At 38.4% G+C, this 26,038-nt stretch overlaps 1 protein-coding gene and 1 long non-coding RNA gene across 6 annotated transcripts; one reads left to right on the forward strand and one right to left on the reverse strand.

The window, feature by feature from the left end:
• Positions 1-4,638: 4,638 nt before the first annotated feature.
• On the reverse strand, positions 4,639-24,325 carry LOC307156460 (uncharacterized protein). 5 transcript variants are annotated; one of them, XM_079867811.1, is made up of 9 exons: positions 24,040-24,325; positions 23,471-23,653; positions 21,514-21,653; positions 14,346-14,520; positions 13,642-13,956; positions 13,200-13,544; positions 12,617-12,736; positions 6,391-6,470; positions 4,639-5,142 (listed from the first exon to the last, which is right to left on the reverse strand). In XM_079867811.1, exons 4-8 carry the CDS (start codon positions 14,404-14,406, stop codon positions 6,424-6,426), a joined length of 888 nt encoding a protein of 295 aa, XP_079723937.1. In that variant the 5' UTR covers positions 14,407-14,520; positions 21,514-21,653; positions 23,471-23,653; positions 24,040-24,325; the 3' UTR covers positions 4,639-5,142; positions 6,391-6,423. The 5 variants fall into 5 exon arrangements, with proteins under 5 accessions (XP_079723937.1, XP_079723938.1, XP_079723939.1 ...); XM_079867812.1 differs by having other exon boundaries at positions 21,514-21,698; positions 24,040-24,304; XM_079867813.1 differs by lacking the exon at positions 21,514-21,653 and having other exon boundaries at positions 24,040-24,314.
• On the forward strand, positions 20,147-23,615 carry LOC307156677. Its single transcript, XR_013820772.1, has 3 exons — positions 20,147-20,523; positions 22,154-22,305; positions 23,519-23,615. It is a non-coding gene; the product is annotated as an uncharacterized lncRNA (long non-coding RNA).
• Positions 24,326-26,038: the final 1,713 nt, after the last annotated feature.

The raw sequence follows: 26,038 nt of genomic DNA on the forward strand, positions 1-26,038 counted from the left end.
CTTTCAGTGTTCATTCGTGTTTTTTTACTATTAGCTAGTAAAGATGATCGGTTCACGTGCGCTAGGGATCTGTCATGTAACATTTACAAGCGCCAAAACGGTATTTATTGTTTGAATTTCGTAATATAATTGACAGAATCTGAGAGCTGAGATTTTTTATATATCATAAGTAACCTGCTCTGTCTAGTCTGTCGGTCTCCGTGTCCTCTTTGCTTCGCGATTTTTCTGTGCGTGAGAAAATGGATGTGTGGCGTGAGAGCGTGTGAAAAGTGTCAGTTGCGTGTGTCTCACGGTGAATGCGTGAGAGTTGGCAGCTCTGCCGCTGCCGGCATGGCGAAGATCTTGGTGGTATTCCCCATCGTTACTCGCAGCTTAGCTGGATATAACATTGCATAGCGGGCTCCGATCTCCTGCAAGCGGCGTTTGACCGAGTCAAATTCCTTACGCTTTCGGATCACCAAAGAGGAGAAATCTTGAAAGGAGGAGATTTTATTGTCCTCAAACCGCAGGTTGTCATGCGTGGACAACTTTCTACTTGCATCAATAATCCTCTGTCTGTCTCGAAATGATGCATATGCACCACCAGCGGTCGTGGTCTCTCCTTGACTCCTGGCCTGGGTGCTAGGGTGCGATGAGCCCTTTCCATCTTGACATAGCCTCCCTCGGTCTGCAGCTGAAGAAACTCCGGAATCCATTTTTGAAGGAACCGCATTAGAGCCCTCTGCCCCTTCTGGAAAGCCAACAATACGTATATTTTTGCGCCGTCCTCATTTCTCCAGATCATCAGCGTGCTCGGTAAGCGACAAGATTTGGTTTTCCAGAGTTGAAACGCGGGCCTGCATGCTATCCGCTAATTCCTCTGCCACAACGATTTTTCGCTTGGCCTCATCTAGCCGCGTTTTACAGTTCTCCAATTCCTGGGAGTGAGCATGTACAATCTCAGCTAGGAGATCGAGTTTGGCAGCTATTGTTTTCAAAATCGTCTCTGTCATTGAGACGTTGCAGGCCTGATGTTTTCCAGAATGCGACGTGTCCCGCGATACGATGATGTCGAGCGGCTGTCTGATTTCGTTGTTCTCTGTATTGACAGCACTCCAAATGTACAAAAAAATTAGCTCAATGTTAAAATTGACCGGAGTTCTCCTTTAAAACTTTCACAGAGACCTCAAACAGAAAGCACAAAGCCTGTCTTTAAAGTTAATTTCGTTTTGTATTAATTGTATCTTAATTTTAATCAATGTTTCATCAACCAATTGCCTGGATTTAATAAAAAGAAGTTTTATGTAACAAAGTTCGGGAGGTAATCAACCAATCAGCACAAGAGGAAGCCGGTATAAATAAAGCCTTTCCTCACCTCTGTCTCATGTCAAGTTTCACAGCATCCCTCCACCACCCCATCACCTCACTCTCGGCTGGTTTCTATCCCAGTAAAAAGGGGGAGTATTTTCGGGCCAAATTCCGAGCTCGGAGCCCTGCCCCGGACAGCATGCCAAATACGCTTAAAATACTACATCTGATTTCATGTACGTGTGAACTCGTGAATAAGAAGTAAATATAGTAGACAATGAACTGGAGCTCGTCTCATAAATGAACCAAAACTCAGCGTATAAGGGAGCCTACTTGCCTCACAGACCTGAGACATATATCTATAGAAAGTTTGAAATGTCTGCTTTCAAACAGAACAATTCAATTCAAAACGAAAGAAAACAGACTGTTCTCTGCTTATGTAATCCGCATGAAATGTGAATTTCTCTCAGGCACGTTCACTACTGTTCATGTCAGTCAGTATGAATTCATTTTGATATATAAGTCGCACCTGACTATAAGTCGCAGGACCAGCCAAACTATGAAAAAAAGTGTGACTTATAGTCCGGAAAATACAGTAAGTAAAACAAAAGGTAATAAGGTTTTTAAGAGTTTAGAGATAACTGGCACACAAAGGAAGGTGGTCTCTAGACAAATGGTCTCACACCCTAAAAGGTGTAACCTCTGATTGTAAATTACCATTGTTAGCAGATGTTTCCATGTGAAAGAGGTTCTGTCTATATAATGGAATGCAACTAGAGGATCAGCGCGATTCTGTACCTCAGATCAGCCCGACTCTCAGCATCATGTATTTCCTAATGTCGGGTTCGCATCTCTTCTCTTTATTCCAGAGCATTTGATGTTTTGTATTGATAATCTTTGAACTGATTATGAAATTGGCATGACACATTTACCTGACATAATAAATTGTTACATTTGATTTGACTCAACGGACTCTTACATTGTTTTCATTAAAGAGTTAAAAAGAATAGTCAAACATTCGCTCACATTTAATGATGCACGGATATCATTAAAACTTTTTCACTTGAAAAAGTCAGATGAAATAACGAGAGAATACATATGAGAAAATGTATTTGATTTAAAGTTTTAGTCAGTAACACGTAGTTTCCCCACTGGTCGGATGCCTATTTTTGGGCCGATCGAGTGTGGGATTACAAAGTTACATGGCCAGGAAAGGATAAAAGAAGATTGTAACTGTTGCTCTGTCTCTTTTTGTGCTCTTGCTCTCTTTTGCGCTTGGTCCCTTTCTTGGGTCTCTCTACTCTCTCTCTCTCTCTTTCTGGTAACATTTTACATATATGCTGGGTAAGATTAATGGTATAAGTTATCATCATCTATTTTGTATCTATTTTAAGTGTAACCATAACCATATTTTGTCATTAAACCTTTTCAATTACAAATAATGTGCTAACTAGTTTTGATTTGGTATTGACTTTGAAGTGCTTCATATTGCAATACAATATCATCACTCTCTACAGCAACGCTCTCCCACATATTAAGCTATTGTAACTGCGCTTATTTCCGTCGTTGGTATAAGTGTCAGGGTTCTGTCACTCCTGTCTAGTTAAATTCCTGATTTTGTGACAGAGCTCTGACACTCCCGTTTTTGGTCTTGTCTTTGTCTGAGTGCATGGTTTCGAGCGTGCTCGAGCCGTGCACTCACTTGTCTACGTGCCTTGTTACATGTGCGGGGCGTGGTCTTTGGATCCTGGCACATCGGTCTAGTTTGGTTTCGGTTCTATGTCGGGATTCGGACATGATTCGAACGTGTTTGTCTTCTGTTGTGAGCACACGGGATGAGCTCACGCTCATCCTTGTGCTCTCTATCTTGTGTTGTCTAGCAGACAGCTTGTGTTTTACACCAGCTGTGTGCTTTCATGTTGTCATGTTCTGTGTGAACACGTTGCTTATGAGTGTCCTCATTGGCTGCGTGTTCATGTCTCGTTCTCTGTAAGCACATGGCTTGTGATTAGTTTTACTGGCCAGGTGCTTGTGTTTTGTGTGAGCACATGGCTTGACGTGTTTCCTTGTGCCATGTGCTCTCCTGTCGATTGTCTAACCCCTCCCACCTTGTTACCTGATTATTGATTTATTTGCCCCACCTGTCCTCCCTCGTTACCTCCTTTGTTTGTTCTCCCTATTTATTCTCCCTGTGTTTACAGTCCTGTGCTGTTTCGTTGTCGAATGTACCTCTTGTGTCCTGCCTAGATCCTGTTGCCAAGTCAAGTAAAGTCTGTCTTGTTTTCCCCTTCGGGGTAGTTTTTGTTTGTTCGTTCCTGTTTTATTTTTTATTATTAAAATAAAGCCCATCAACTCTGCACTTGAGTCCTCGCTTCTTCCCTCACCCTCAACCCTGATAATAAGTGGCAGTGGGTGGAATAGACAAGAAATGTGCAGTTTTCTACCATCTTGCTGACAACGTTTCTTTAGTCATTCGGCAGTCTTGCAGACTGAACCCCTGCAGGAAATCCACCCTTACAGGCTATTCTTAGCATTACTGCTAGTTGCACTTCTTTATTTTAGCAGTTTCCAGCATGCCATTAAACTCTAGAAGTAAACTCTTGAAATTATTAGTGATAAAATTGGTTTGTTACTGAAAAGGTTTCCACTATCCATGACTCCTGAATTATAAAACAGTTTTTAAAAGTATTGTAAAGTAATTATTAGCATCAGCTTGGTAAAATAAACCTGCATTTGCACATGAGCGTCTGTAAAGCAGATATTAACTGTCTTCAGGGAGTTTCTACACATGGATTATAACGTTCTGCTTTACTCTCTCCAGCCTTGAGAAATATATCAGATCCAGACTCCTTTATCAACACTACAAATGCTCTGGAAGATCTGGGATGTATTTCTCAAGAACCACTGATTTAACTTCCACCTCCCTGAACTTCTGGACCACTTTGCTAAAACACTTGAACGAGTCGTTTTCGACCAACTATCTACATTTCTCACACAGAACATCCTCCTGGACAACAACCAGTCTGGCTTCAGAAGCGCCACTAAACTGAGACGGCCCTGCTCTCGGTTATTGAAGCTCTGAGACTGGCAAGAGGAGCCTCCGAATCCTCAGTTCTCCTCTTGCTGGATCTGTCTGCTGCTTACAGTTAACCACCAAGAAGAGCATCTCAGGAACAGTGCTTCAAGTCTGACCTCTCAGTGGGTCCTTCAGGGTGTCGTGAGGTGTTTAAGACCCAATATCTAGCTCTCGGTTATTGAAGCGGCTTCTCAACTACAACTCGCTTCAGTGGACTTACAGATACATTACCAGCTCATGAAGGGGAACAGACATCTCGGGAAAGGAGACTTATTAAACACAACTGCAGAGGTTTTATTAAGAAAATTATAGCAATCATTTAAAATGAAAAAAGATGCTAAAAACAGGAATGAACAGACAAGATCCAAGAATCCTCAAATCAGCTCCATCACACAGAACAGAGAGAGATTATACAGTCTGAGTCTGTCCATTACTGTATTAATATTATATTTAAAGCAGTTTACATATGAAGCGCAAGACAATGACTTTCAACACTGTAGGCAAATATATCCATAACATCCATATAAATGAAAATAAATCTGGCTTTTTATATGTAAAAAAAAAACAAAAAAACATTTTAATCTAAACATGATTATGTCACTATAAGTGCTCAGAGTTTTTTCTCTGTTTTCTGAGAAGAAGAAAATAAAACAATGAACAATCCTCTGTAAGTTTTTGCTATTGTAAATATTGCTGCAGATTGGCTCTAAACTCATCAGTATTTTATTCTAATATTGTCGGCATCTCTATTTCCTCTGGGTGCTTCGAGTCCTTCCTCCCTGCAAAATAAAAGCATTGACTGACCTCTCGTATGTGTTTTTATCATGATTGCAGATTGTTCCAGATCTGGGGTCTCATTTATAAAGAGTGCGTACGCACAAAACGGGGCTGGAAACGTACGTACGCCAGTTCTCACGCAAAGGTTGTGATCTATAAAAAACAAACCTGACGGGAGAATGTGCGCACCTTTAAGCAAACTTTGAGCCGTGCGTACGCACATTCTGGAGACAAAGGGAATTGGCGACACCAATGGTGAGCTGGAGTTAAGTGTATTTTTGGTCACTTTTAGACAGAAAATCTAAAGAAAATGAAACATATACCGAAAGATAATACAAATATAATTTTACTTACCAAGCCTGTCACTTGAAGCAAATATCCATCCCTTCTTAAATGTCCGAGCCAGCGAGCGCGTTGGGCCGTTTAGTGAAACTGACGCAAATAACAGTTTAAATAAATAAAATAATGATTTAAACTATGTTTTACTTCTGATATAAACATTTAGATTAAGTATGCCATTCAAATTATTGGAGTTAAGCACTTAAACATGAAATCATTACTGAGAAGTTACAACATTTTTATATTCAAATTCAGTCAATAGAAATATTTGTTGTGGGTGCGGTGTTTTTGAACACTTTTCCTCTGGCATGCTGTGTTTTAATGTTTTAACCACCGAGATAATTGCTTATCATGATAATACCAGATTGTCTGAGAAAATAGTTTCGTGCAAATAATACCCAAGGCCTATCTGTTTCCATTAAAAATATAAATCAATTAAAAATAAAATTCGGCCAGTGGAAAAGATTGAGAAAAACTTTCTCTGAAATGTATTTTACACTATTTGATTTATGTATTCAAAAACAAGGCAAGGATAGGCAACTACTTGATTTTTATTAATGTAGCCTAATGTGTCTTGTACCGTTAAACGTTATCACGTGGATGAATAATCATATGCAAATGATATGCAGATGAGGATCTGCATAGTAAAACTAGGCGTTGTAAGCTCCATATATGGTTATTTCGGGGAGGAGACGCATGTGCGCACAATCTTCCGCTGACTGGGATTTATAAAGTGAATTCTGCGCAGGTTCTGGCGTACGAACAGTTTTATAAATCCGAATATTTTTTTGCGTACGCCATTTTTGGCTTTCGGGCGCACGTACACTTTTAGTAAGGATCCTACGCACAGTTTTATAAATGAGACCCCAGATGAGTGTGAATCATCAGATTGTGTGCGGCTCAAAACTCACCAGCTCTTCTTGCACAGATGATCTGAAGAAGAATCACAGTAGGAGCAGCAAAACTGCGATCTCAACAATAATCACAATCACTGCAGGAAACATGAGAGGAAGAAGAGAAACTGTACATGACTGAAGTCAAGGGTATTCAACTATCAACAGTTATTGATGAAGCATTTACAGACTGACTGACAGGGACGGACTGACAATCTGTGCGTTCGGGAAAAGTCCAGAAGGGCCGTCGGCACAAAAAGTCTAATAAAGCAATATGAACAGCCAACAGCAGGGGCACTAATATGATCACTTATATGCTACGTGTAAAAAAAAAAAAAAAAACTGAGGAAGAAGAGTAGGCCTACTAGCCAGTTTGTGATGGGTCCCCGGCCGCACAGTCGCATCAAAATCGTGTCAAATCGCCGGCAGAATGGCTAGCAGAAAACATAAGGAGAAAGGTGGATGGGAAAAATTAAAAGAAAAGAGGGCCAAGTCTCTCGATACTGATGCAGCAAAATGTAAAAAGCTCACAGAGCTTTTTGGTTGCAGTGCAACTGCCAGCATCACTGCTTCACAGCCAGAGTGTAGAGGACCAGCAAGAGGAAGCTGAGCCTGAGCATCCACAGCCTGGTCATGATGAGGGACAGACAGCAGAGTTAACTTCACATCAGCAAGAGGTCCTGGTAAGTGCCAGTAGCAGGACACATTATTATAGGCTGGCTTTATCCCTATCTTAGCGAATTGCATTGTCAGCTATCAACATGGGTGTGCATCATGATTATGAAAATTATCGTGCCATTTAGTGCTGTCAACGAGTTTAATCATTTCTGTTAGGGTAATATGAAACATTAAATGCATTAGAAATTTATCGCGGGTTGACCGCGATTTCACTTCGTTGTATATGAGAGGTTAGTGAGCTCACTTTTTCTGCTAGAATGAAGACTATGGTTTTTAATTAAACGGGAAAACACCAGGCATGCATTGCTACCACTCTAAGCGTACTAACAAACAGGGAAGGGGGCTACTTTTAGCTGAAGAGACAGATTTTCTTTTTTTATTACCTGCTTCATGTAGTTCTACTTGAACACGGGGTAGTTTCAGCAAATATGACAAAGTTAGTTTTATAAGGCTTACCTACTGCACTTTTAAATTAGCTCACATTATATTTGAATAGAAAGTTATAGTCTATAGTAACTATATATTTTATAATTACAAGTTTGTGTAATTTGGGGTTTCTGTAGCCAGTGACATTTCATTATTTGTATTTCATTTTCAATGCAGATGTAATGACATTGTACATTTCTTGTTTTTATTTGAAGGCTGAGGCTTCATTAACCCCCTGGGGTCGGCGGTATCGCCGGCGATACCAGCTCGCTTTTTTTCTTAACAGACATACTTTTTTACACAGGCATGAAGCTTGAATTCTCTTCTTTTAAATGAAGTAATTTATATAAAAAACAAATATTCTCATCTTGTGAAATCTGTATTAAAAGAGAGCGATTCCAGTCAAGCTCATTACAGCTCATTCAAATGTAATGTGACTCCGCCCATGGAGAGCGCGCGCTATTCAAACGCAAATGTCTGAGGCAATCCACGCAAACCTGTGAACGCCCCCATATCAGCTCGGGAAAACAAAAGTTTATTCAGATCATTACTTGTTTACACCGTCTCGCAGCGCTGTGAGGAATAATAATAATGGAAAATGTCCCTCAGAAGTGCGGGTATTTCGAGGAGCAAGGATCCGACTGAGCTGAGGAATACAGTAGTAATTTTTTTTTCCTTCTCAAGTGAATCGCGTTTCTGTGAATGAACAGCAGCCGCAGAGATGCGCGCTGTTTACCACAGCTCGCAAAAAGACAGTTTAAATTTAAATCGCGTGTGTGGATGAATGCTGATGTTTTAGCAAACTGTATTGCTATACTGAGATGAGTAAAAATCGACTGAAATATGTTGAAATAAAATGTAGGCTATTTGTATAAGCAACGTCTTAAACTGCAAATTAACATTTATATGGCCTAATATTTCATAAAAACAACGTTACAGTCAGGCGAAATATGAAAGACAACATTTTGTTGACTAGATTTGGGTACAGTTTTTACTGTAGAATATACTGCCACATCAAATAAGCTTTTGTTTAGCAATTTCTGCTCATATGTTCTATATATATATATATTTCACGCGACACGCAAGCGCCTTGGTGTAATAAGGATCCACTGGAGGCAAGTTGAAAGATGAGAACCCAAGTGCAGTTTATTATAACTAAAACAAAACATGAAACAAAAATATGGCGTGGCATGAAAACAAAAACCAAAGCATGAACATGAACTTTGCACAACAGCAGACTACAGGAAACAATACTTGACAAAGACACATAGCAAACATGAGGGCTTAAATACACAGACTAATGACAAGACAAGGGACACCTGTGAACAATGATCAGACAATTAACCAATGACAAGACATGGCAGGATCACATGACAAACAGGGAATCACATGACAGACATGGAAACAAGACATAAACAAAACCAAAACGTGACACTTGGAAGCGTTTCCATGCAAAATTGAATAGGAAAATCTGTTTATGTCATTTTGACACGAATACATATTAATAAATGTCATTTTGATGTTTAAAAGTGTCTAGGTTTTGACATAAATGCAAATATAAATGCAATTTTACAAAATATTATCGATATTCAAATACTGCTGTATTGAATGAACAGCTTTTAGCAAACTCTACTGCTATACTGAAATGAGGAATATATACTGTATGTGTTTTGTCAAAAATAAAGTCATCAACTAACTAATAAATCCTTTACTTTGAAATACGTATGATAAAATGTATACTTTAGTTTTGAAAGACGTTGACTAGTTCTGAATAGATTATAAAGTTTTTACTGTACAATAGACTGCCACATCAAATAAACTTTTGTTTGCCAATTTTGCTCATATGTTAAATATAGTATGTTTTGTCAAAAACAAAGTCATCAAATAATACGTTTTGTATACTTTAGTTTTTACAAAGAAAGATTACACTTGAATTGTTGTTGTAATTGTAACCTTTTTAATAAAAAATATATATTTACAAGGTAGATGTAAACAAAATATTAAAAGGTAAAAAAAAATTTTTTCTTTAAATAATTTGTATTGTGTTTTATTGGTGACAAATTTGGGGAGAGGATAAATATTCCTGAAAATACAGTATGAGAATTAACTGCACAATTACTAGACATGTTTACCTTGGATATTATACAATTTGCAAGCACAATTTGTGGAAAAATAAAAAAAATTGGGATGCTTCCAACTGTGAACCAATTTGGTAGTGTGTGTATATATATATATATATATATATATATATATATATATATATATATATATATATATATATATATGCCATCTGAAATTTTCTTCCAGAATAATCATTTTTATGAAGCTTGTATATTTAAAGCTACACTGTGTAACTTTTTTAGTTGATTCTTAGCAAAAAACACTTAGTTCTTTCAAAAATATATGTGCTCATTAATGTATATTTACTTATTTCAAGTAATAAAGTATTCTCTTAAGTTTATAATCTGCCATTGAAAGTACATACGGGTGAGGGGTTCGAATGTCGGTCGCCATGTTGCCCCTCCATCTTGAAACTACATTAGCCAAAGAGGGACATACCTGTAAATTCAAGCTTCGCCTTTTGCGTTTTTCACTCAGTGACACCGTGACGAATGCGAGGGGGAGATTACTCGCGAGCTCGCGAGTGCCGGCAGATTTGAAAGATAGTGTGTGTGTGTGTGTGTGTGTGTGTGTGTGTGCGTACTCACATTTGAAAGAGAGAATAAAAAAAAACGTCAACGCGACAGACAAATCAGCAAGACCATAGTCAATATTGGAGTAACTTTTCCCAGATGGAAAGAGCTCATGAGGAGAAAAGATTTTAAAACGGACGCCGAGGTTGCCTGCTTTCTTCTCGACAGGTAATTCAGCCTGTTGTAATTCATTTGTGTAAATTCGAAGTTTTATAGTTGCTTGTCTAACCATAGCATGGTTGTGCATAACGCCAGAACGACCTCTAGTATAACTTCATCCTCGCGTCAATGGTGAAAAAGTTTTATTTACCTTGTAACATAAATCTGTGCTGCGACGGATCACAGGTGATGAATAGTTTTAAAGGCGCAATTTTTTAAGCTATATATAAAAAAGGACACTGTAAATTTTAGTTATTTTTAATTGCTTTTACTGTGTACACATTGTAACGTTAGCCTAATCTGATTATGCTGGGATAGCCGATTCCAAGGGTGACGTTTACCTCCTGACATCTGTCCTGTAGTTTTATTCATTTTAGACGTATTGTTTATTATTGTCATGGACGAAGTCGATAACTGGAAGCCATGTTAATCTTGGAAGAATACGGCCACCGTAGGAGTTAAAACGCCCTCGGAATTGAGAGGAACAGAAACAAATATTCACTGGGTAGTCATATATAATTTCACCGCTAGATGGGGGTAAAAATCACACAGTGTAGCTTTAAGTTAGCTATAGGTGACACACCTGAATGAATGGCTCATTAAGTATGCAGGGACATTGTCTCATCAGGTGTGAACTACTAAATATGCATGATCGTTTACGCCCCATCCGCATATTGGCTTTCCAAACTAAAAGTGTTTCACAAAACTTAAATCAATGTATCGTTTTATGTGAATGAATAGGCAGGATGATTTTCACATCATTTTGAAGAAAAAACTCTACGACGACATCCATTAGTCTTGATTTGATTTGCTCTCAATGCAAATCAAACTAGCTTTTAGGCTAACTGAAATAAAACCATGCCAATCTCTAGGTATGGTGAATGCTATGTGATGATGTGGGGCTATTTTAATTCCAAAGGCCAAGGGAACTTTATCAGGATGCATAGTATCCTAAAAAATGTTTTTTTAAAAATACTTAAAAATAAAAATCTGCCTGCCTCTATGGGAATTTAACATAGTGGTGCCCAAACTTATGCACCCTGTTTTTTAAGGAAGAACATTTATTTATTTACGATACATTATTCATTCACAAAGAAAATTGGTGTCCTTAAAGGTTGGATTTTTCCTAATTTTTTAAATTAAGGCATTAAGTTCAATTTGCAAAATATGATTTTTTATTCCTCTTTTTAGTCAACTTTAGCATGGTTGTCTAAACTTATGCATAGCACTGTACATGTGGCTCACATATTATGGTAGTCCTATTTGTGCTATATAGAGTGAATTTACACCTTTGCCATTAATATGTTTATAAGCAACTGAAAAAAGCACAAATGTCAGGGCATGTCAGAACATCTCAAGGACCCCAAAAACACCCCAGACCCCAGAGGGTTTAGCTTAATTTACCTCAACTGAACAGCTTCGTAGTCATTGGAATAGTTATATTACTTTTTTCGGGTTGAATGGTGGTCGTCTCGCACCCCCCGAGCACCTGTGAGCCGAAAAACCACCCTTGCAACTTTGGGCCGGCGGGCCTCAGCGTCAGGAAGTATCGCGTGATATCAGGTCTCACGATGTAACGAACTGCTTTACGGCACTGCATACATACACTATCTAAACATTTATATGCTAGCCTTCTGTGTATCATTTTTGAGTTTTGACGACAGTGTTGTCAAATATCTATTCTGAAGCTGTAGGGGGAGCTCTATAGAGAAACCTGCGAGCAAAAAGCACCAAAACTGCATAGCGTCGCTTTAATAAACACAACCCCAATTATCATCATTGGGTTTGAGATGTTACTTACTGTGAATACCTTGTCTGATAGGCTACAGTATTGTGGCATAGTATCAGAACATCCTGACTAGTGTCTGTCGCGTACGGCTAGAGGCGAATGGCCGGATGATGGGCCTATTTGGGAGAAAGTCCAGGGCTGTTTTTTAGCCCCAATCCGTCCCTGCTGACTGATAGTTTAATGTTATAAAGCTGTCAGTATAAATGAACGTGTCGTACATCTGTATAATGATCCAGCAGTCACACTGACTTCAGTTTCTGATGCTGTATCAGCTGGATCTGTAGATCACGTATGTTAGTTCAGTTCAACACATAATGCCACATATACACAACATCATCATCACATAAAACGTGAGCTTCACATCACAGAAATGATGAATATGTGCACGAGTCTGTCATCTATTATCTTCTTACTTCACTCTAAAGCTGTCAGGAGGAGAATGACTATCGCCATTGACCAAAAATAAATCTATTTATACAGTGATCATGTGATCATGAACCTTGTGTAGGAGCTGTTGCTGTAGTTCGGCTTGATGTCTTCTCAGAGTTTGAGCTTCTGACTGGAATCAGTGTTGGTGAAGCGACTGGATCTGCAGAAGATGAATGTTCAGACGCATCATCTGTAGGACATTAACATCATATGTTCATATCGATCATGACATGCAGTTTGTGTTCCATCATCACAGTTTACAGTGGCAGTAGTTGAGAAGAGACTGTACTGTATTACTGTATAACTGTATTACTGTGTTACTGTATAATTTATTCCTGGTTTATATAAGAGTGAAACACAGTTGAGCTTCTGCAAATAAACCTTCAGCTTGAATGAAGGACATAAGCCTTATAATTCCTAAAGCCGACCTCCTACATGGATCATACTAGGCTTTAATACACTCGTCTGATTTATGCAATATATCATGTATGACCCATGTAGGAGGCCAATATTGGGTATTATAAGGATTGTTATGCAGTTTATGACTTTGACCACTAATATTTTACAACTCCAAAACGTACGAAGCCATCAGAAAGAGTAGAGCCAATCTGTGGAAGTTTTCACAAATCTGTCAGAAAAGAGTATTTTCTCACCTGAATACTTGACAGTGTATCTGACTGAGGTCAAGAGTTGATTTCCCAGAGTAAGCTGACATCTGCACTCTCTGTTGTCATCTTCATTCAGGAGTGTTGTAGTCAGAGTGAGGATGATACAGAGATCTGGATCTGATGATGATAATATCTGATATCTGGAGTCTGTCTTCAGATCAACACCAGCCTGATTCACCCACAACAGCTCATATCCCTCAGAACTGACCCAATAATCACAGGAGAATCCAGTATCTGAATACAACTGACAGGAGAGAGTCACAGAGCGGCCTGGACTGATCTCAGTCTGAGAGGATGAAGATGATGATGATGAAGATGGAGACACTGAAACTGAACAGAATACACAAATCACAGACTCTTCAATCATCATCTGAGTTTAAAGGAAGAATCTGCCCTTTTTAAATTGATCACATAATCATAAACTTACCATGAAGAACATGCAGAGAAGCATAAGCATCAGGTCCTTGTGGTCTATAATTCACATATTGTCTGCAGGTGTATAATCCAGAATCTTCTTCTGTGACGTTCTTGATGTTCAGAGAGCAGTCAGACTCCAGACTCAGTCTCTCATGTCTCTCTGAGTCTTTATTCTTTATCCCTCCAGTAATCAGTTTAACTTCTGAATGTCTGAATCTGTTATAGTAGATCCATGTAGTTTTAGATTTGCAGTCAGAAAGAGCTTTATTACAGGGCAGACGCACATTTTCACCAGAACTGATGAACACATCATCTCCACTGGTTCCTGAAACACAGTATATCTCAGTGATCATTATGATATATATTAATAAATGAACCATAAAACACACCAGCATAAAAAACAGAAATTTTAAATCATAGTATTTTTCCTTACTTAAAGCAAACAACACACTCTCCAGAATAAACTATTAGTCTTTATCAGAGAGCTGTTCAAATCACTGACACACTCTTAATATGAAGATAATTCTTCATCATCAGATGTTTGAGTGACACTATGTCCAGTATCAGGAATAATACAGTATGATCTGTGTGTATCAATACACAACTCTGAGATCACAACGTGAATGTGTGCAAGAATAAACTGAGCATGTTCAAATGAACTCTTTCCAGACTAATTCCACTAAATGTCTTTAGAGAAAATACAGATTTCTTTACCTGTGAGAAGTGAAGAGAGAATGATCAGTCCCAGCAGACACAGATCACACTTATCAGCCATTTTCTGTTTCTGTCAGTCTTCCTCTTCATTATATATAGTTACAGCTCCTCCTTTAAACATCATCAGCTCCTCCTGTGGTTATTAACTTCCTCTCATCTGACCGACCAACCATCACTGGTGAAATAAACATAAAGCCTAATGTTGCAGTGCATGATGGGAACCACCAATCAAAGCTCATCCATGTCTCCCAAAATAATCATTATTGCTAATATAGCGTATAACTGTTGAGCTGAGTGAACCTGAAGGTAGTGATGGTGAGATGAAGCTTCATGAAGCTTTCCAGCCTGATGTGTGTAAAAGTGGTTGATTTCTCCAGGTCTCGAATGCACACAGCGACACCTGCTGGTCAATGCTAATATCATGCAGAACAAATCCTCAATATTTGTTAGATGGGTTGTGATACATTAACATATACACACATGTATAAATAAATAAATAATTTAGTTCTTGGAAGTTTTGTTGTTTCATAATCTTGTAAGTGGGCAGTGCTTTTGTTGAACAGAGGGGAATGATGGAGTTCTTTAGACTGGATAAAAGAGGGTGAAAGTGATTAATAGAGAAGCTTATATGTGCTTATTACAGTAATAACAGCTTATTAGCATTATTAAACTCCACTGAAGCAGTGTTAAAGTTAATTATATAATTAAGTGATTAATCAAGTGATGACTGAGCATTAGTGACGAACACCAGCTATTTCATCTAAAGCTGTGGCTGAAGAGGAGGCCATTCCCCTGGTGGAGTGGGCCCTCACCCCTATAGGGCACTGGTCTCTGCTTTGGGACCCTTTCAGCATATAGGGCACTGCAAGCCCAAGATAACACGGATTAAACTTGGGTTAAAATTAAATTTGTCCACTTTACAATGAGATGACCTGTTCTCTAAAGGGTGTGGAAAGCACCTTCAGCAAATAGCCTCGTCTTGATCTAAGGATGACTGGAGATTAGGCCCAAACTCGAGGCACGATGCGTCCACTGAAAGACCAGATAAGACAGATCGTCAACTCTCTGGACCGATGCCAGAACCAGCAGAAGGGCAGTCTTTAAAGTCATCAACTGGGTTCAGAGATGATCACGGCTCTATTGTGGTCAAACTGTGAGTTCTCACACTCAGTAGTAACATGTTTCCAGACCTCAACAGTGAGATCACAGCTATGAAAACACTACAGAAATCATGTAATGTCACACTTAGAGCACAGCCCACAGACACCTCGCTGTAAAGAGAAATTCTCATCATCTGGCAATGGAATTTTGCCAAATATTCCTTCCTTAAAATTAAACTAAAATTATCGTTAATAATTAATTAATCATGATCTCCTTTGTTTCCACCAAAAAGACTCGGGAGGATTCTCGTATAAATTAATTTAATTTTGTTAACCCTCTGGGGTCTAAGGTGTTTTTGGGGCCCTTGGGATGTTTTGACGTGCCCTGACATTTGTGCTTTTTTCAGTTATTTATAAACATGATAATGGCAAAGGTGTAAATTTATATAGCACAAACAAGGCTACCATAATATGTGAGCAACATGTATGTAGATGTTTGTATTTTTAAGAAAATAATGTTTATGCGTGGTTATTGAAAAAATAAATAAAAATGAAAGTTGCTGAAATAAGACCACAAAACTCATACTAAATATGTGTCCACAAGACTTTTGACTAATGGATGTTGTCGCTTCGAGTTCTGGCTTCAAAATTATGTGAAAATAGTCTTGCTTTATCGTTCACATAAAACAATACATTGATTTAAATTGTGTAAGACAGGTTTTGCTTGGAAAGCCAATATGCGAGGGGGGCGTGAATGAGGAGTGGTTTACACCTGAGAATACAATGTCCCACCCATTATGCGTAATGACTCTGCATAATGAGCCATTCATTCAGGTGTGACACTGACTGAGCCACAAGAATGAATGTAAGGACAAAAGATATATTTAGAAGAAGACTTATATTAACCATTTAAGATTTTGCTTACATCTATCTTGTAAATATGTTTTGCTATTTTATTAAAAAGGTTACAATTACAACAATAATTACAATTTCAACAACATTTCAAGTGTACTCTTTCTTTGTAAAAAAATGGACACTGGAACAGCTAACATCTTAGTTGATGACTTTATTTTTGACAAAAATAGTATTTTATATTTATATATATATATATATATATATATATATATATATATATATATACATGTACATGTACATGTACATATATATAACATATGAGCAGAAATTGCTAAACAAAAGCTTATTTGATGTGGCAGTATATTCTACAGTAAAAACTGTACCCAAATCTAGTCAACAAAATGTTGTCTTTCATATTTCGCCTGACTGTAACGTTGTTTTTATGAAATATTAGGGCATATAAATGTTAATTTGCAGTTTAATACGTTGCTTATACAAATAGCCTACATTTTATTTCAACATATTCCAGTCGATTTTTACTCATCTCAGTATAGCAATACAGTTTGCTAAAACATCATCATTCATTCACACACAGAAACGCGATTTAAATTTAAACTGTCTTTTTGCGAGCTGTGGTAAACAGCGCGCATCTCTGCCGTTCATTCATTCACACATAGAAACGCAATTCGCTTGAGAAGGAAAAAACTTACTACAGTATTCCTCAGCTCAGCGGCATCCATTGCTCCTCGAAATACCAGCACTTCTGAGGTACATTTTCCATTATTATTATTACGATAGTATTATTCCTCACAGCGCTTCGAGATGGTGTAAACAAGTACAATGTGTTTTCTCGAGCTGAAATGGGCTGTTCACAGTTTGCATGGGTTGCCTCAGTCATTTGCGTTTGAATAGCGCACGCTCTACTTGGGCGGGGTCACATTAAAAATAATTAGATGAGATGAGAACGACTGACATCTCGCTCTTTTCTTACAGATTACATGAACTGAGAATATTTGTTTTTTATATAAAATACTTGTATGCCTGTTTGACTGAGTATTCGCTGAGTTACAGTTCATTTTCGGACGCGTTTCAGAACGGACTACACTGACAGAGAGAAGGCAGAACTTGCATCACGTTTATTTTTCTTTATTTGGCAAAAAGCACAACACTTTGTTTTTATTGTGAGTATACACAAAAATAATACACACTTAACAGAATCGATTGATGTATGAAACTTGTTTGTAATATCAAATTTAACAGAGCAAAATTAATCTCTTTTGAACTGATAAAAAAAAAAGCGAGCTGGTATCGCCGGCAATACCGCCGACCCCAGGGGGTTAAATGATTTACAGACAAAATAAATAAACCCTCGAAAAGCCCCGTCTCAAAGTTCTTTGGCGTAGGCCCCGTCCCCTCGTCCAGGTCTTGAAGTTAACTGGTAGGTCCTGCCTGATAATAGAGGCAGGGTCGGAGCCTACCCCCGGACGAGTGGACGGGAGCCATCCTGGTGGTGGTGGGGAGGATGGAGGGGAACTTCACTAGACAGCAAAAAAGATTGGTCTTTTTATATTTGATGTCAACCTGTGATTGGCTGAGCAAGATTATAAATGGAAAGTGGCCGGTTCTGTTCATAATTTTTTTGGACAGAATTTCTAGGCGCAGCCAGGGGCCGGAGGATGTCAGGTTTGGGGACCACACGATTTCATCTCTGCTCTTTGCGGATGATGTTATCATGCTGGTCCCATCAGACCAGGGCCTTCAGCATGCGCTGGGACGGTTTGCAGCCGAGTGCGAAGCATCTGGGATGAGAATCAGCGCCTCCAAATCCGAGGCCATGGTTCTCAGTCAGAAAAGGGTGGTTTGCCCACTTCAGGTTGGTGGAGAGTTCCTGCCTCAAGTGGAGGAGTTCAAGTATCTTGGGGTCTTGTTCACGAGTGAGGGAAGGATGGAACGGGAAATTGACAGACGGATCGGTGCAGCTTCTGCACTAATGCGGTCAATGTACCGGTCTGTCGTGCTCGATTTACCGGTCAATCTACGTTCCTACTCTAACCTATGGTCATGAGCTGTGGGACATGACCGTAAGGACAAGATCCCGGATATGGGATGGCCGAAATGAGCTTTCTCCGCAGGGTGGCTGGGCGATCCCTTAGAGATAGGGTGAGGAGCTCGGTCACTCGTGAGGAGCTCAGAGTAGAGCCGCTGCTCCTCCACATCGAGAGGGGCCAGCTGAGGTGGCTCGGGCATCTTTTCCGGATGCCTCCTAAACGCCTTCCTGGGAAGGTGTTCCGGGTGAGTCCCACTGGGAGGAGACCCCGGGGAAGACCTAGAACACGCTGGAGGGACTATGTCTCCCGGCTGGCTTGGGAATGCCTCGGTGTCCCACTGGAAGAGCTTAGAGTGCTGCCCCGCGACCCGGCCCCGGATAAGTGAAAGAAGATGGATGGATGGATGGATTATAAATTAATGATGTGGCAGTCTTTTTGGTAGAACTTAAGCTTACGCTTTCTTTTCTGTAAAACTGATTGTAGTCTTATAATTACTGCAAGCTGACAGGTAATTAGCTGCTTGAGAAAATAGATGTTCTGTCAGGATCAGTTCCGTCAAATACAATTAACAATTAGCATACAGTTTGGATTGGCGGTATGGTTCCGTTCGGGGCGAGAACTCCCTGCACATCCATGCAGCCTAGCATGGATAAGAGCAGGGAGAGCAGCAATAACCCCCCTAAACAAAACCATATGCCAATATCCCCCCAAACCCAACAAGCATGTTGTCAATACCCAAAATGCTTAGCACTAAATATGCATATTGCAATGAATGACATACCACCTGAAATTAAGTGAAAATTGAGATATCAAAATGAATCAGCTGCTTGCTTGTTGTATATCTGCAGTCCAGTTCCAGTTTCTTTGAGTGACGCCTGTGAGCTAGAGATGAGAGATGGAGATTTTCTTTTCAATTATCTTTTTCATTGGAAATAAGTACTGAAGTACACAATCCTGAAGTAATCCTGGTGGAAACTTCCGGTTCACACAGAATTAGTAACTCATGTCATTAATACAGCTGGATGGTTTAATGTAACAAGCGTGATGCTGATGCTTGGATATATTTAGTCACAAATATGTAGATTTTAATAAATTCCAATCACTAGACAAGTTATTTGTTGACGTGCACTGCGTACACTGTCACCTGTCAATGACGTCATAACCTTGTTATAGTTGGTTGTAGTTTACATCTGTAGAAACCAAGAAAAATATTTATTTTTTACACACTCCCCCTCCACGACTGATGTTGAAAAATGGTTACATCCTGATGTTAGCGTCATATGTTGAGCACTGTAGATCCAATCTTATGGGGGAAGCATCACCCCAAGCTGGAGCAAGCAAGGACACACTGCAACAAGCGTGTTGTTGTAGCCAATTTAACAATTGTATGGGATCTATTGGGGGAAGCTTACACCCCTAGCGGCAGCTAAATCTGATACAACAAGCATGTTGTATAATCACAGAACTATTGCTAAAACTAGTGTAGTTTGGCAGAGGAAGCCATGGGCGCCGTATAGGGGGGAAAAGTTAGGACAATTCCAACTGACTGACGGGCCCCAACAAATGGGTAAAAACTAAATAGTTTTTTTTTATTATATTATACACTATATAAACCATTATCAGTATATTTCAAATGAATGATGTCTTTGATTTTACTTATTTTGGCAATTTAAGTTAAATATCCCCATTGACCAAAAAGTAAACATCCATATTGATCGACCACCCCCCTGTATCTGCATGAAATGGTTTGGTCCTGCCTTAGCACACTCATCAGTGACGGTGTTTAGTTGCAGACAGTCAGTCGATGCGCCAGAAACACAGAGACCACAATGTTGCATAGTAAAAGAAAATCTGGTTTTCAAAAAAGGAAAGAGAAAAAAGAGAGAGGAAAGACTAAAGAAAGGGTGTCAGTCTGTCACCCAGTTTTTCACCAAGAAAGGTGGGTAGCCTTTAGTCTGTGAGTGGTATTACCCTGTTGTCCATAGTGAAATAAGCTAGCTAGCTGCAGGCTAGTGTTAGCCTACATTTCATCAACATTTAATCAGTGCAGGGAAACGTTTAGCAAGATATTCATATTCAATCATTGTCCCTGCCCCTTTTAGCAGACTTAACAACAGATGAGTCAGCAGCACCCCAGTCTCCCCATAATTACCCCTCCCTGTCCCAGTGAAGAAGGTGAGCAACACTGTGTTAATGACTTAGCATCATTACAGGGAGTCTGTGTGGGGTTCTCTGACTGTCTCTCTTGCTCTTTTTACCATAACTAAAAAGAAAATGAAATATTTATTAATGACAGAAATCAAACACAAATGATTTTCTCACATAATGACCATTATGACATAAATAAAAATAAAAAACAACCTCCTGTCTGTACTGGATGCAGTTAGAAACAATGAGTAGCTTACCTCAACCTGCATGTAAGTTACAGACAATATTAAAATAATCCAGTTTGATGCGTTTATTTAGACTGAATTTTGTCCGTTAAATGGCGTTACATCTGTAGATACAGACTTTATTATTCCCATCATTCCAGGGAATAATAATCTCAATCTGTAATAATTAAATAATTAAAAATCTGCTGTTTTCATTGTTTTGAGATGATGATGTAAATTTATTTTGATGAAAAAGTTAATATATATTTAGTTTTTTTCGGGGTTTTTTTAAAAATCTGTCATTAATTCTAGAATAAAAATACATTGAGACTGTAAAGGATTGCCTTAAGGACATTTTTATGCTGGCTTTTAATCTTGCATCAAATAGTGAACTACATACTGTATGCAGACTTGCATTTACTAATCACCAGCAGTAAATATTGTGCTAGTACTAGTATTGAACTACAAGAAGCAAGACAGTTGCAAGCCTTTGATTAGAGTTATGTAAAGCCTTTAATTAGAGTTATGTAAAGCTTTTGATGGGACAGTTAGGTCCTAGAGATGTGGTGACAACAGCTGCGGGGGCGCAATTTGATTTTTTTGTCATGGGGCCCAAAATTTCTGGCGCCCCTGCCAGTCCCAAGCCTGGATAAATGGTGAGGGTTTTTACTCACTTATGGTGCACTTTGTCACGGTCACCAGCTAGTCACCACCTCCTCACTACATTTCCCATCATCCTCTCTGGCCCTCACCTGCATGCACTTACCTGACTCCTTACCTGCACGATACCTACCTGAACAACTTGTCTTCAGTCATCTGCTTCCTTCATCCGTCTTCAGTCATTGCCTCGATCTCCATTTCAGAACAGACATCTATCCTGAACACTGTATTCATCAGTTACTCTCCTGCTTCCATCGCTGCGATCACATACTTCTGCAAATAAACCTGTTGATTACTTTACCTGTGTGAATCCTTTACCTGTGTGAAAAAATACATCAGGGTTTACAACATTTATAATAAGTGCACCATATATAGTATAAATACTTATAAATATAACATGTATGTACACTAATTGTATAAAACCATTCTGTCAGTACACCATAAGTTATAAAAATGAACTAGATCAATGTGATTAATGCCACTCATAGTTTCCATCCTTATGTTGTGTCTCCCTCTAGTGGGCAAGCAACATTTATTTATTATATGTGTTTTAAACACTTATTAAAATAACATATCATTATAAAATATATATAAATATAACATTCATGCATTTATAACATTTGGAATTTTTAGAAATTTTTACTTTTATTTTATAATATTAAAAATTTTTATTTTCCATTGATTAATGTTACTAAATCATGATAATTAGTTTACTAGATCAATGCGATTATTTCCATTCATAGTTTCCATCCTTATCCTGTGTCTCCCTCTAGTGGGCAAGCAACATTTATTTAGCAAAACTATGGACCAGAAGCAGAAGATTTGGATCGACTCACTGAAGCAAAAATTAGCAAAGACGATCGTAAGAAAAGAATAAAAACAATTAACCACTCAGACCACTGGAATGCAGCTAATTAATGAAAAGGTAAGTGTGTTTTTCTATTTGTTTGTTATTTTGCATGAATTGTATCTTTTAAAATTGAAAGAATGAAAGAAAAACTAAATAAAAACAAACAGATAACAGTAACACAGTATTTCGAATAAATGATAAACACAGAGTAACACCCCTTTCACACATACGCCGTGTGCAGTGTGTAGGCGGTGCTTATTTTTTCCCGTACCTGTATAGACACTGCACGCAGATGCGGTCCGGCGATCCGTTCCAGGAGCGGTGCGGATACAGCAGTGCAGAGATCATTTCCACACCGAGTCTATTTCTGCTGTGCTGCACGCGCTAAATGAAAGTGACGGCGCATGTTTCGTGGTCAAAATGAACACAGATTGACCCGAAAATGTAGTAAATTCACCATAAATGTATTTAATTAAATACTACTATTTTTCATCTTCTTACTTTAAGACCGGGGTAAAACTACCTTTACCTCAACAAGGCGACATTATGAACAACACTCGTCTCATTCGTGGAGGTGGAAAAACAAGTTCTTTGTGACATTGTAGCCTATTAAATAGTATTAAAATTTAAATGCAAAAGAAAAAGCATGAGAGTCGGCTGTTTTTGTCAATTAAAAGTTTTAATTTAAAATGTTTGTGATTTTAATATAAGTACATGGTTAAATATTTGACCACTTGCTTGAGCAACTTAATAGATGTAATTAATGCATGGAATAATAGGCCTACGTTGTTTAAATTGTGTTTAAATGTGCATACGTCCATTAAAGAGTGTACATGTGTACAAAGAGAATCTCAATGCTGACAAAAACTTTTTATTTAATAAAAGTTGCAGATAACTTCTGGATTTGAAATAAAAATAGTGAGTCTGTGTTTGTGGTACAGCCGTGGATCAGTCACTGCAAACGCAGCATATGTGAAAGCACTACAGCGCACTGCTCCTGCACCACACACACACTGCACACGGAGGATGTGTGAAACGGGCGTAAAACATTGCCAATATCAATTTCTGAAATTCAACCTCAAGTTTCTCAATTTCAAGTTCAATGTCTTGTTTTCAAATTCCCAAAAATTACTGAGTAGGAAAGTTGTTCAAAAATTAACGCAGTTCAGTCCATGAAGAGAATTAATTTTGTCTTCAGGGAAATCCTGGAAAACTTGAAAAACATGCAGTTCTGTCCTACCCAATCAGAAAACTCCTTTTCTCACAACTCCTTTTCCTCTGTTTCCAGGTACGAAACGATGGGATGGCTCGCCAGTCCAAACCAGGGATAAGAGTCCACAGCCAGGACAGGATTCAGGATCACAGCAGCAATTTTTCAGACACTCACAAAAGAGAAAAATAAAACACAAGAACAAAACCCGGCCTTGCAAAAACAAAGCCAAAACAATCATCAGTAACTCGTTCAAATAAACAGTTTCTAATGACCAAAATGTCTCTTTCAATTATTTGGATATAGGCAACACATACACGCTAGTCACCATGTGCTTGATTAACACACTAGAGTCTGTGTACAGAGCTAGCAAAGCTAGCAGCGCATGGCACACACTTCACAACAGAAAAAATATATAATCTTTCAGTCATTTAAACATAACTATATGCACTCACAGATTATATTAGAAAACACTTAAAGCATTTTCAAACATTTTTTATATCACTCATCACTTTTTCAAATGTATTTTTCACATTAAGAGTCCAAAAACAGTATCCACATTACCTAAATACATCTCTTATGAAGAAATTGGTACTCACCAAGGAGAAATATAAACCAGAGACAAAAAAAAGTATTTTCTCAGAGAAAAAGATTTAGTTCAGATCCTATCACGTCAGTGTCTTTTCTTCTCGTCGCGTTCAGATTCACATCGCACTCTTCTCAAAGCGTGAGCTTTTTAAAGAATTAATACCTCATAAATCTACTTCTCAACTTGTTAATAATCTATTGCTGCATTATTAAACAGTTTGTTCTCCCTCAAATCACTCAATCGCATCTGCTCTCACTCTCGTGTCGTTCGCAATCTCTCTACATTTCTGCTTGTGCGCGATCTTCTGGAACTCTCCAACAGGGGGCGGGGCTAACCTTTCACCCCACCAATCAGGAATCAGTTCAGGAATCTTTTCTTTTTATAATAATATAAAATAAAAATTACTTCATGTTCTTTTCTTACTAATAGTTTTATAGCGATATAAATAAATTTATACTAATTATTAATATTAGTGACCCGAGTTAATGACCTGGGTTACATAAATCAACTATTTAAATGTACATTCATACATCTTATTATTCAGACATATTGTAATAGTTGCTTAGTGTATCAATAATTAATGGTTGATTCTGGTAGTTATAAAGCATTTAGTTGTGGTCAGTTAACTGTTTTTGTGAGCTCATCTAAAGTGAGGACTAGTTATGCCTTGTAAAGCTTTTACAAAGGAGATTTTACAGTTATCTTCTAAACAGAAAAAGGAAACAAACACAACACAGTGATACAGAACATAGAAATATTTAAGATGTATGAATGTACATTTAAATAGTTTATTAATCGTTTACTTACACTTTCTAAGTGATCTTATGAACCACTGACAACAACTCCTAAATAACCAGTTTGTAAATAATGCAATACTTCATTTAGAAATGATAAATTGATCATTAAAAAGTAAGAAAATACAATTATTAAACACATTATAGATATGCTTATTAAACAAAAATAAAGCATTTATAGCTATTTTAAACTGCTTATTAATGTCTATCAGTGCTTTATAAATGATGAATTAACTGTTTACTAATGTTTAACTAATGATTAATAGCGTGCAGTTATTATAAAGTGTTACCGAAACACAATTCAACTTTAAAAGCATAAGAAATAAAATAAAATAAAAACAAAATGGCACTTGTTAAATATGCGGCAATGTGTGCAGTGTGTGTGCGTAAGACTGGAATGTGCGCGTCTATGAATATAGCAACACTGGCCAAGTATGCAGCACGGGTGGCTAAGAGTGACTCGGTACATCGGCGGCGTTAGCCCATCTTGCTCCAGTGTTTTTTCCTGTTCCACCAAGCCATGGAATTTGGGAGTATGGTGCAAAATACTCCAGTCCCGTCCCAAACCGAGGGTAACGCCCGCTAAGTGTTCTCCATGCTTGTAAACAATGGGGCGGTACTTCCGCCTACGTCCAGCGTGACCTTTCCAGCGTGATTACGTAATGCCTGGCGCATCGCACACCAGCACAAGACCAACAATTGTGGTTAAAAAGTATATACAGTTTTATTTATTTTAGAAAATGAGTGATCGTTTCGCTAGATAAGACCCTATTCCTCAGCTGGGATCGTGCAGAGCCCTTTGAAGCACTTCAGAGCCCTATGAAACTGCATTGATTTGGACTTCAACAATTTGGTGACCGATGAAGTCCATTGTGTGGAGAAAAATCCTGAAATGTTTTCCTCAAAAAAATCCACTGAAGAAAGAAAGACATGAACATCTTGGATGGCATTGGGGTGAGTAAATTATCAGGAAACTTTCATTTTGATGTGAACTAATCCTTTAAGTAATGGGGGAATGTAGTGTTGGTGTATTAGTCAGGAGATGGCGCTGTAGTCCACATGTTGTCACCTATAAAAGGTGTAGAGTAAGAGTTGAAGTGTGTTGTACATGCTGACCATTATGTAACATCTGGCACTGTTGGATTGCTTTAGGATTTTAATAAATCTATAAGAATTGAGAACTTTCTTGGCCTCATGCTTACCAGGATTTAAACA

The sequence above is a fragment of the Squalius cephalus genome, assembly GCF_949319135.1.
Source record: "Squalius cephalus genome assembly, chromosome: 1".
In the NCBI taxonomy this organism is placed as follows: domain Eukaryota; kingdom Metazoa; phylum Chordata; class Actinopteri; order Cypriniformes; family Leuciscidae; genus Squalius; species Squalius cephalus.

What these genes read in the sequence shown, in the direction of transcription:
- LOC307156460 (XM_079867811.1), bottom strand. Translation starts at nt 14,406, where the DNA reads ATGGCTGATAAGTGTGATCTGTGTCTGCTGGGACTGATCATTCTCTCT. An exon ending in TCTCTCTTCACTTCTCACAG is followed by an intron (nt 13,957 to 14,345) that starts GTAAAGAAATCT and finishes ACTGTGTTTCAG; the next exon opens with GAACCAGTGGAGATGATGTG. An exon ending in TTCTCTGCATGTTCTTCATG is followed by an intron (nt 13,545 to 13,641) that starts GTAAGTTTATGA and finishes TATTCTGTTCAG; the next exon opens with TTTCAGTGTCTCCATCTTCA.